The 12,500-nt window shown below is 37.8% G+C and overlaps 1 protein-coding gene across 2 annotated transcripts in view; it reads left to right on the top strand.

Annotated features, from left to right (window-relative positions):
* Positions 1-22: 22 nt before the first annotated feature.
* LOC128702634 (cytochrome P450 2L1) overlaps positions 23-12,500 on the top strand; it is a 26,720-nt gene continuing 14,242 nt past the window's right edge. The window contains exons 1-3 of one of the 2 annotated variants that reach the window (XM_053796965.2): positions 23-165; positions 5,115-5,221; positions 11,904-12,003. In XM_053796965.2, coding sequence (XP_053652940.1) covers positions 5,134-5,221; positions 11,904-12,003 — 188 coding nt within the window. In that variant the 5' untranslated portion in view covers positions 23-165; positions 5,115-5,133. The remainder of the gene's footprint in view (positions 166-5,114; positions 5,222-11,903; positions 12,004-12,500) is intronic. The other variant, XM_053796975.2, reaches the window with a different exon arrangement.

The following is a 12,500-nucleotide window of genomic DNA, read 5'->3' as shown; positions in this document are numbered from 1 at the left end:
TGTGTGTGTGTGTGTGTGTGTGTGTGTGTATGTGTGTGTGTGTGTGTGTGTGTACGTGCTAGTGGTGCTGGTAAGAGATGAGACGTGCGCAGTCGTTGGCTAGAGACACTTGTGTTCACTAGTCCTGAGACGAAACTTCATCTCACCCACCAGATTTCAACTAAGGTGAGCAATCTCTTATACACCTCTTCAAACGAAGTTATCAGTAGCTTTGTATTTTTAAATTTAAATAATAATTTGCTTATTAATGCCCAATAATCGATGTAGCGTGTTTTTCAAAGTTTGATATATCAGCATAGGCGCCTATCCGGAACTGTACGGCATTAATAAAAATAAAGATAGTTATTTTTTACTATCTCTGTTTACCTCGCGGAATGGTAAGTCATTCACTAGGTTGTGATGCCAGCCAGCCTGTGCTGGCAACCTTAACATGGGAGAGGAGGACATCCTCAATATTCCAAAATGGATTTGCTAGTTGCGAGTTTTAGTTTGTTCAATCAACATTTTTCTATATGAATAAAGTTAAACTAATAAATAAGTATATCTACATCAACAACACTAATACGTTACGTCCTTTACAGCTGCAGTTTCAATTAATTCTACACAGATGTAATTGTTAAGCAGCAGTGCTGAAATTTTCATAGGAAATGGAAGATATATGTTAGGAACAGATAATGCATTCGCCGGAATCTGTTAATCCCTCATTCTTTCAATCATCTGGACCGATAAAGACGTTAATGAGCCAAAACTCTCGTACAGAAAGTTTACCTGCCGTGGAACATGTGTTTCTATAGGTTACCTTAGCTAAGAATCGTCAGGAAACAGCACATATGGCTCCTGACCCAGGTTTTAGTCATATGATGACCCGACGCTGGAGGTTTTGTGTCATCTGACCAAGGCCTTCATCTCCCTTACCGAAATTAAAGATAATACCATCTAATGTTGGAATGTAAGGCATGGATTATCACTGTTAGAGTCTCGTTGTTGCCTCACATCACTTGTCACACATCTCTTAGGTCCTAAATAACACTACTGTATGTGCCAGTGATCCTGATATGTCAAAATAAAAGTTTCTCTTATATCATCACATTCACGATAAAAATATTTAAGTTGTATTGGCACTTCTAATATTTGCGAATGCGATGTTACTCTGTTGGTACCTGCTTCTCGTGATGATTTTACGTTCATTTAGTGTATTTGTTCAAGAAATGTTGTACACACACACACACACACACACACACACACACACACACACACACACACACACACACACACACACACACACACACACACACACACACACACACACACACACACACACACACACACACACACACACACACACACACATACACAAACACATATTGAATCATTCAAATATAGGTATTGGTATATATATATATATATATATATATATATATATATATATATATATATATATATATATATATATATATATATATATATATATATATATATATATATATATATATATATATATATATATATATATATATACAAGGGATTCAGGGAAACCGGCAGGCCGGACTTGAGTCCTGGAGATGGGAAGTACAGTGCCTGCACTCTGAAGGAGGGGTGTTAATGTTGCAGTTTAAAAACTGTAGTGTAAAGCACCCTTCTGGCAAGACAGTGATGGAGTGAATGATGGTGAAAGTTTTTCTTTTTCGGGCCACCCTGCCTTGGTGGGAATCGGCCAGTGTGATAATAAATATATATATATATATATATATATATATATATATATATATATATATATATATATATATATATATATATATATATATATGCAAAACAACCACTGTGGTTGTTTTGCATATTTTAAAATCACCTGTTTACTGTGATCTTATTGCATTTATATATATATATATATATATATATATATATATATATATATATATATATATATATATATATATATATATATATATACATATATATATATATATATATATATATATATATATATATATATATATATATATATATATATATATATATATATATATATATATATATATATATATATGTCGTGCCGAATAGGCAAAATTTGCGATCTTGGCTTAAATAGCAACGTTCATCTTGCCATATAGGACAAGTGAAAATTTGTGTATGCAATAATTTCGCCAAAATCATTCTGAACCTAACGAAAAAAATATGTTTCACTGTGTTTGTTTAGTATTAAATTACTGTAAACAAATCTAAAATATATTTAGTTGGGTTAGGCTAAAATAAATTGTTCTTGTTATAATAAGGTTAGGTAAGTTTTCTAAGATTCTTTTGGTGCAAAATTATATATATATATATATATATCTATATAGATATATATATATATATATATATATATATATATATATATATATATATATATATATATATATATATATATAATAATAATAATAATAATAATAATAATAATAATAATAATAAAGGTTTATAAACTAAAAGAGGAGGCAGTTAGGGTAAGATATAAACAGCTATTGGAGGATAGATGGGCTAATGAGAGCATAAGCAATGGGGTCGAAGAGGTATGGGGTAGGTTTAAAAATGTAGTGTTAGAGTGTTCAGCAGAAGTTTGTGGTTACAGGAAAGTGGGTGCGGGAGGGAAGAGGAGCGATTGGTGGAATGATGATGTAAAGAGAGTAGTAAGGGAGAAAATGTTAGCATATGAGAAGTTTTTACAAAGTAGTAGTGATGCAAGGAGGGAAGAGTATATGGAGAAAAAGAGAGAGGTTAAGAGAGTGGTGAAGCAATGTAAAAAGAGAGCAAATGAGAGAGTGGGTGAGATGTTATCAACAAATTTTGTTGAAAATAAGAAAAAGTTTTGGAGATTAACAAGTTGAGGAAGCCTAGAGAACAAATGGATTTGTCAGTTAAAAATAGAAGAGGATAGTTATTAAATGGAGAGTTAGAGGTATTGGGAAGATGGAGGGAATATTTTGAGGAATTGTTAAATGTTGATGAAGATACGGAAGCTGTGATTTCGTGTATAGGGCAAGGAGGAAAAACATCTTGTAGGAGTGAGGAAGAGCCAGTTGTGAGTGTGGGGGAAGTTCGTGAGGCAGTAGGTAAAATGAAAGGGGGTAAGGCAGCCGGGATTGATGGGATAAAGATAGAAATGTTAAAAGCAGGTGGGGATACAGTTTTGGAGTGGTTGGTGCAATTATTTAATAAATGTATGGAAGAGGGTAAGGTACCTAGGGATTGGCAGAGAGCATGCATAGTTCCTTTGTATAAAGGCAAAGGGGACAAAAGAGAGTGCAAAAATTATAAGGGGATAAGTCTGTTGAGTATACCTGGTAAAGTGTATGGTAGAGTTATTATTGAAAGAAATAAGAGTAAGACGGAAAATATGATAGCAGATGAACAAGGAGGCTTTAGGAAAGGTAGGGGGTGTGTGGACCAGGTGTTTACAGTGAAACATATAAGTGAACAGTATTTAGATAAAGCTAAAGAGGTCTTTGTGGCATTTATGGATTTGAAAAAAGGCGTATGACAGGGTGGATAGGGGGGCAATGTGGCAGATATTGCAGGTGTATGGTGTAGGAGGTATGTTACTGAAAGCAGTGAAGAGTTTTTACGAGGATAGTGTGGCTCAAGTTAGAGTATGTAGGAAAGAGGGAAATTATTTCCCAGTAAAAGTAGGCCTTAGACAAGGATGTGTGATGTCACCGTGGTTGTTTAATATATTTATAGATGGGGTTGTAAGAGAAGTAAATGCGAGGGTCTTGGCAAGAGGCGTGGAGTTAAAAGATAAAGAATCACACATAAAGTGGGAGTTGTCACAGTTGCTCTTTGCTGATGACACTGTGCTCTTGGGAGATTCTGAAGAGAAGTTGCAGAGATTGGTGGATGAATTTGGTAGGGTATGCAAAAGAAGAAATTTAAAAGTGAATACAGGAAAGAGTAAGGTTATGAGGATAAAAAAAAGATTAGGTGATGAAAGATTGGATATCAGATTGGAGGGAGAGAGTATGGAGGAGGTGAATGTATTCAGATATTTGGGAGTGGACGTGTCAGCCGATGGGTCTATGAAAGATGAGGTGAATCATAGAATTGATGAGGGGAAAAGGGTGAGTGGTGCACTTAGGAGTCTGTGGAGACAAAGAACTTTGTCTTTGGAGGCAAAGAGGGGAATGTATGAGAGTATAGTTTTACCAACGCTCTTATATGGGTGTGAAGCATGGGTGATGAATGTTGCAGCGAGGAGAAGGCTGGAGGCAGTGGAGATGTCATGTCTGAGGGCAATGTGTGGTGTGAATATAATGCAGAGAATTCGTAGTTTGGAAGTTAGGAGGAGGTGCGGGATTACCAAAATTGTTGTCCAGAGGGCTGAGGAAGGGTTGTTGAGGTGGTTCGGACATGTAGAGAGAATGGAGCGAAACAGAATGACTTCAAGAGTGTATCAGTCTGTAGTGGAAGGAAGGCGGGGTAGGGGTCGGCCTAGGAAAGGTTGGAGGGAGGGGGTAAAGGAGGTTTTGTGTGCGAGGGGCTTGGACTTCCAGCAGGCATGCGTGAGCGTGTTTGATAGGAGTGAATGGAGACAAATGGTTTTTAATACTTGACGTGCTGTTGGAGTGTGAGCAAAGTAACATTTATGAAGGGGTTCAGGGAAACCGGCAGGCCGGACTTGAGTCCTGGAGATGGGAAGTACAGTGCCTGCACTCTGAAGGAGGGGTGTTAATGTTGCAGTTTAAAAACTGTAGTGTAAAGCACCCTTCTGGCAAGACAGTGATGGAGTGAATGATGGTGAAAGTTTTTCTTTTTCGGGCCACCCTGCCTTGGTGGGAATCGGTCAGTGTGATAATAATAATAAAAATAATAATAATAATAATAATAATAATAATAATAATAATAATAATAATAATAATAATAAATTTACAGGAGGATCCCTAATTTTCTTTGCATATTTTTCAAGTCTCGATTTTGTGAGAGCTGTTTCTTCATATTCATAAAAACCAGTTTTCACACCAAGAAACTTTTTCACATAAAAAAAAAACGTATGTTTACACTGAAAAACGTTTATTCTGAAAAAAAACGCTTATTCATAAGTAAAAATAAAACATTTGCTGAATTTTTTTTTCATAAATCCGCAGGTACTGGGCGAAGCAAGAGATGGTGTTGGAGATAGTGTTGTTGTCGGTGGTGGTGCTGTTGGCACTGCTCTGGCAGATCTTCAAGAAGCCTGCTGGCTTACCTCCAGGTGAGTAGACCTACATGTCGACAGGCCTACAAGTCGACCTGCCTCCAGGTGAGTAGACCTACATGTCGACAAGCCTACAAGTCGACCTGCCTCCAGAAGAGTACTTGGCACTAAGGTCATTACTTCGTAGTCCATGAGGCGCTTAACCAGTGTGGATCTTCGCTATGTAGTACCTTGTCGTGAAGGAGCTCTTGATCTGGGAAACTGGAGCTGTATTTATTCTTTTTATTCGGATTAAGGCAGAGTTTTACATTAAGGTTTTTATTCCTGAATGCCTAATTTAGCAACAGACTTCAGAATTTCATGAAATACCTGCCTGAACTCAAGAGTGACTCAACGAAGCTAACTTATCTGTGAAGAGTGGCGGTATTCATGGGTGACTCAGTGAACCTATCTTATCCACGTAGAGTTGAGGTACTCAGGGGTGACTCAGCACTACACGGATAAGCCCAGCTTATCCGTGTAGAGTGGCGGAACACTTGGCCATCTTTACTACGAAGACGTTTCGCCCACCAGAAGCTTTATCAACCCACTACCTAGAAGAACAGATCGATAATGCAGCTGGTTGACGAAACATCTTCGTAGCAAGGATACCCATGTATCGCACATGTGTTAGCAAGGATACCCATGTATCGCACATGTGTTAGCAAGGATACCCATGTATGGCATATGTGTTAGCAAGGATACCCATGTATCGCACATGTGTTAGCAAGGATACCCATGTATCGCACATGTGTTAGCAAGGATACCCATGTATCGCACATGTGTTAGCAAGGATACCCATGTATCGCACATGTGTTAGCAAGGATACCCATGTATCGCACATGTGTTAGCAAGGATACCCATGTATCGCACATGTGTTAGCAAGGATACCCATGTATCGCACATGTGTTAGCAAGGATACCCATGTATCGCACATGTGTTAGTAAGGATACCCATGTATGGCACATGTGTTAGCAAGGATACCCATGTATCGCACATGTGTTAGCAAGGATACCCATGTATCGCACATGTGTTAGCAAGGATACCCATGTATGGCACATGTGTTAGCAAGGATACCCATGTATCGCACATGTGTTAGCAAGGATACCCATGTATCGCACATGTGTTAGCAAGGATACCCATGTATCGCACATGTGTTAGCAAGGATACCCATGTATCGCACATGTGTTAGCAAGGATACCCATGTATCGCACATGTGTTAGCAAGGATACCCATGTATCGCACATGTGTTAGCAAGGATACCCATGTATCGCACATGTGTTAGCAAGGATACCCATGTATCGCACATGTGTTAGCAAGGATACCCATGTATCGCACATGTGTTAGCAAGGATACCCATGTATCGCACATGTGTTAGCAAGGATACCCATGTATCGCACATGTGTTAGCAAGGATACCCATGTATCGCACATGTGTTAGCAAGGATACCCATGTATGGCACATGTGTTAGCAAGGATACCCATGTATCGCACATGTGTTAGCAAGGATACCCATGTATGGCACATGTGTTAGCAAGGATACCCATGTATCGCACATGTGTTAGCAAGGATACCCATGTATGGCACATGTGTTAGCAAGGATACCCATGTATCGCACATGTGTTAGCAAGGATACCCATGTATGGCACATGTGTTAGCAAGGATACCCATGTATCGCACATGTGTTAGCAAGGATACCCATGTATCGCACATGTGTTAGCAAGGATACCTATGTATCGCACATGTGTTAGCAAGGATACCCATGTATCGCACATGTGTTAGCAAGGATACCCATGTATCGCACATGTGTTAGCAAGGATACCCGTGTATCGCACATGTATTAGCAAGGATACCTATGTATCGCACATGTGTTAGCAAGGATACCCGTGTATCGCACATGTATTAGCAAGGATACCTATGTATCGCACATGTATTAGCAAGGATACCCATGTATGGCACATGTATTAGCAAGGATACCTATGTATCGCACATGTGTTTTATTCCTCTCCACGTCTGCTTTACAAACCATTAATATAAAATACCATTCTGATAAACCCTGCCGCTTATCTCGGCATATCTCGTCAGATAAGAGTAGTCATTATTCTTTGAATTATTTCCATGCCTGCCTCTCTTTTCCTTCATTTTTCGGCAGAGGAGGAATGGATGTGTATGGGGGAGGGAAGGTGTATGTGGGAGAAGTGTAGCAGTGTGAGCTGTAATAAGTATGAGCTAGATGAGTGAAGAAGCGGAAATGTATGTGAATGGGGCTTGCAAGTGTGTGGAAGCAAGTTTAATGGGTATATTAGCGGTATGGAAGTTGAATGGATTTACGTACGTGTTTAAGCGGTTTATAAGGGAGTTGTGTGTTTTAGAGGTGTGGGAGTGACAAAGGAGCTCTGAGAGTAAGTTGGAGAAAGTGGGAATGAGCTGTGGGAGTGTAGAATGATATAGAGCAGTGTGGGGAGGTAGGGGAGTTCAAGAGTGAGTTCGAGTGGCGTGGAAGTGAGTTAGAGAGGTGTGGGAGTTAGAATTAAGTATTAGAAGTCTGGGCGTGATTAAAAGGTGTGGGAGTTTCCTGTAGGAGTATTTGAAGGGTATAAATAAGCGAAGATGTTAGATGAGCGCAGGAGTAAATTGCAGGGGTTTGGCAGCGAGTTAGAAGGGTATGGGAGCGAGTTTGAGGGGTGTGGGAACCAGTTAGAAGGGTTTGGGAGCGAATCAGAGGGTGGGCTGAGTTAGAGGGGGGAGGGGGTGGTAGTTAGAGGGGTGTGGGAGCGAGTTACATGAAATAGCAGAGTTATGGAACTGTTTATTATCAACCTCAGACGATGAATACAATGCGGTAATGCGAAATATAAGCAAACGCACGAAATGACCTAAAATTTATATATTTATTTATCTTTTACACAAACCAGTTTTTCTTTAACTAAGAATGAGACCATACACACTGTGTGGCTGCCCTGATCTCTGTGACATTTTAGGAGGTTCTAGGACGTGCTAATTACATTTATCATCCTGCCATCAGGCAGAATAGTTCACCTCTTCTAATACGTCACACAAGATGGGTTTCCTGTAATACTCCATCATAAAGGATAGTTTTTCTCTCATACTTCCTTCCTCTGGATAGTTTTCTTTTCTTTTTAGGTTCCATTGCAGTAGTTAGTTTTCCAGAGTTCCTTCTGTGGCATGCAAAGAGTACGTTACAATTTATTCGGCGTATGTCACACTCCCATATAGGCTGCCTCCCAAACAGCAAACCGGGTACCAAGGGTTTAACGATTATTAGGGTACCCGTCGTTAAAGCTTTGTGCCATTCTCTCACCGTTGTGTGGTGTACTTACTATTCAATCTCTGTACATAAATGTACATACTTGTATACATCTGGCAAATTATATCTAGTGAAGGAAATACACCCATTACCTGTGTTCGTAATACCTCCATTGTAGAGGATGATTTTTTTCTGTCATAGTCATTCATACTTCAGGATACAGGATGGTATTCTTGTCATATTTTATTAAGCAAGATGGTTTTTTTTGTCATATTCCATCATACAGAATGGTTTTCATGTCATAGCTTTTTTATCATACTCTTATGCAAAGGAGGATAGTTTTCCTGCCACATAGGATGGTTTTCCTGTTACTGTGTATCACACAGGATGGTCTCCTGTCGTACTTGGTCTTGCAGAATGGTCATACTCCTTCACAAATGATAGTTTTCCTGTCATACTCCTTCACACAAGATGGGTTTCATGCGCCAGAAACAAGACAATAAGCATTTTCCTCCATCGAGCCATGCTAGACTGGTGACCTCTAGACTGTGGCAGCCTTTAACAATGATGAGCGTGGACTTACGTGTGCAGCATCAACAAACGCCCCTCCTTCCGCACCCTCGGCAATAAGCTTCATAATTAAAATATCACGACACAGCAATCAGCGGCGCTATTCCCTACACCCACCGCTAACATACTTATTTTTGATGAGTAAGAGAAACACTCGTGCGAAACTTAAGTAGCTTTATTGCCTCAAGGTTTCGCCTGCGCAGAAAGTTTTATCAGCCGGAGACAGTGGTAGTAGCAGTAAGGGAAGATGTGCTTCTGAGATAATCAGTCCCTCAGCCTCTTGAGAGATGGTCAATCTCTTCCTGGCTCTTGTTTTTTTCCCTTCAAGTGATATACACTGATATCGGTGAAGGTCTCTTGATTCAAACAATTGGAGGTACCAACATTTTCTTGGATTAATTGTGATTACTTCCTATTCTTTATGATACCTACGAATTTAGTTTCCTATAACAATAAAATAATGTCAAAGAAATTAAGTAGAGTGAAGAGGGTTGATGTCAAATGTTTGTGATAAGAGAATACAAGCCCCCGAGACGTAAGATTCCATACCCCAAGTGTATGATGCCTGAGTCTATGGTCAGGAGGAAATGGTACCTGTGTTTATACAAGAACTGTGAGAGCGAGGCTTCCTTGGCCGGTAGTATGAGTAGCCACTTCGCAGAGAATCCGAAACGAGTACTGCTGACAATAATTCGGAAAAGTAATCTTGGTACAACTCTACATTGAGCGAAACGTTGTCCCATAAAATCTTATTTTGCAAACATGTTGGATGAGTAAATATCTTTACGTTGGAAAGCTTCCTTGGGTGTTAGGTTTATGGACACAGCTGCAACATTAATGTGACATTTTATTATGGCAACGTTTCGCTCTCCAGAAGCTTGACAAAGTTCGTTGGGTGGTAGAATGCGTAATAGGTTTACGAAGGAAGATTCTTTCATGGCTGGTGAAATGCGTATTAACTTCAGAGGAAGACTCTTGTTTACACTGCCGCTGTTCGCTAACTACGTGCGTGCCGGAGCTGAATCCTAATGAGCAGAACAAGAGTCATTTGAGAATATTTGACTTTTTTTTTTTCAAGCGGACGTTTGCTGACAGGAATCACTGTATAAATTTCGAGAGATGTATATATCTTAGTGTATATACACTATGTATATCTCAGTTTAGATACATCGGGAGGAGTGTATCTCAGCGTATGTATATATATATATATATATATATATATATATATATATATATATATATATATATATATATATATATATATATATATATATATATATATATGTGTGTGTGTGTGTGTGTGTGTGTGTCCGTATATTTCAGTCTATATATGCTGAGATGAGTGCATCTCTCGGTGTGTAAGTATCGAGTTTAGTGTATTCCCTGTTTTAGGAATTAAAATATTTGCCTCCAGATGAATTCTGACCTTAAAAACTCGTGCAATCAATAGGCTTTACAAACTAACTTGAAAAGACAGGATAATTAGTGTAGGCTTCAGTCTAAATAATGTACTTAAATTACAAAAACTCAGATACACAAAGAAATCTTACTATCTCAAAGCAGAAGCCATGGCAATATTTAATTCACACATTTCAGCTGTCCTGAGAATATCTCCGAGAATAAACACACTTCTCTATAGTGTACACAACAAGCGTATTGTTTTTCACATAAGTGGCTTTGGTATCTTAACCCTCCTGCCTGACGTTGCCTTCCCACTTATGTAACTTGTTTATGCTTATATATATATTAAAGCTGAATATTGAAATTAGCACAGTGTAAAAAAAAAATACGTAGTTTGAGCACTTTGCCTCAAGAACATACCTTCCTGCTGCCATCAGTGGCAGTTACGAGTCATCAGCATATTTAATGAGCAGGAAGATACAAATCACTGTCAACAGCAACCATAACTAATTGTAACCTTGACTAGTGAAGTTCCTGGCCAGGTAGGGACACTGTGTGGCTTTGCAAATGGTCCAAGTCGAATCGTAACGTCGTCATCAGTTTCTCTCTCTTATTAGCGGGTTATTTGTGTATTGTTCCAGTCACGTTATTGTGCCTTTTTGTTCTTTCATGACATTAATTTTTCTTTACTTTAATAACAATGAAGGACGCTAAATAAGTTAGGATCCAGAGCGATTAACATTTTGTCGAATAAGATCTACTCTCTTAAAACGGTTTGCTGGAGAATCCGCTGAATCCTCTCACCAGAAGGGCTCTTCGTTCTAGAAACTGAAACTTATCCTCGCTTCCTCGGATCAAACTTGATTATCTTCCATTCCCCAGGCGTTGCATTATCTCTACGAGCATAGGTAAGCTAGCAACGGCTCGTCTATTATTCTCCCCGTGAAGAAAAAAAATACTTATCAAGAAGACTTTTACGACAAAATTTAGTGTTATCAAGTCTAGTTTTATCATTACTTGTTAAAACTAGGAAACCTTGACAGAACTGTATAATGAGCGAAACGTTGTCACTATGGACTTCTACATGTGTCTTTAATTTCTGTGAGCAGTATGCCCTTCATTCGACTATACTTTCAGTGCTCATCTGATTCCTGTGAGGTGGTACAAAAATGTCAGGTAACGAAAGGTCTTTATCGTTAATGTATTTATCAAACTTCACTTTGTAATTAATCATATCTTTGAATGTGCCAGAGCTGTCATTTCAAAGATAGCAAGATCACATTCTTTATTCAGGATAATGATAATGTGGTTAAAATCTCCGGATTCCAGATATCTTATCGTTAGAAAAGCAGCACGGTTTGTTTGGACCAGCCCTTTTTATGACCTATTTAATGAATTAATCTTCCAAATTAAATATAACTTTTAAGCCAGACAAACTCATGTGGAAATATAAACTCAACAGGTCGATGGGGTTTGCCTCTGACTGGGTACGTGCCCATGGACATAGGCAGCATCAATGAACATCTCCTTGACTTACACAAGAAGCATGGAGACATATACCTGTAAGTACTGTTTCTACGGTGATGCATACGTACATGTAATGTTTCTGTTGTGACATATAACGTAAGTACTGTATCGAGGGAATGGTAAATGCACTCATGAGGAAGTGTTATTGTGCGTACACACACACACACACACACACACACACACACACACATATATATATATATATATATATATATATATATATATATATATATATATATATATATATATATATATATATATATATTATATATAATATATATATATTATATATAATATATATATATATATATATATATATATATATGTGTGTGTGTATATATATATATATATATATGTGTGTGTGTATATATATATATATATATATTATATAATATATATATATATATATATATATATATATATATATATATATATATATATATATATATATATATATATATATATATATATATATATATATATATATATATATATATATATATATATATATATATATATATATATATATATA

This window comes from Cherax quadricarinatus, chromosome 37 (assembly GCF_038502225.1).
Source record: "Cherax quadricarinatus isolate ZL_2023a chromosome 37, ASM3850222v1, whole genome shotgun sequence".
Lineage (NCBI taxonomy): Eukaryota > Metazoa > Arthropoda > Malacostraca > Decapoda > Parastacidae > Cherax > Cherax quadricarinatus.
Note: the sequence above shows the minus strand (reverse complement) of the source record. Positions and strands in the feature narration are given on the sequence as shown.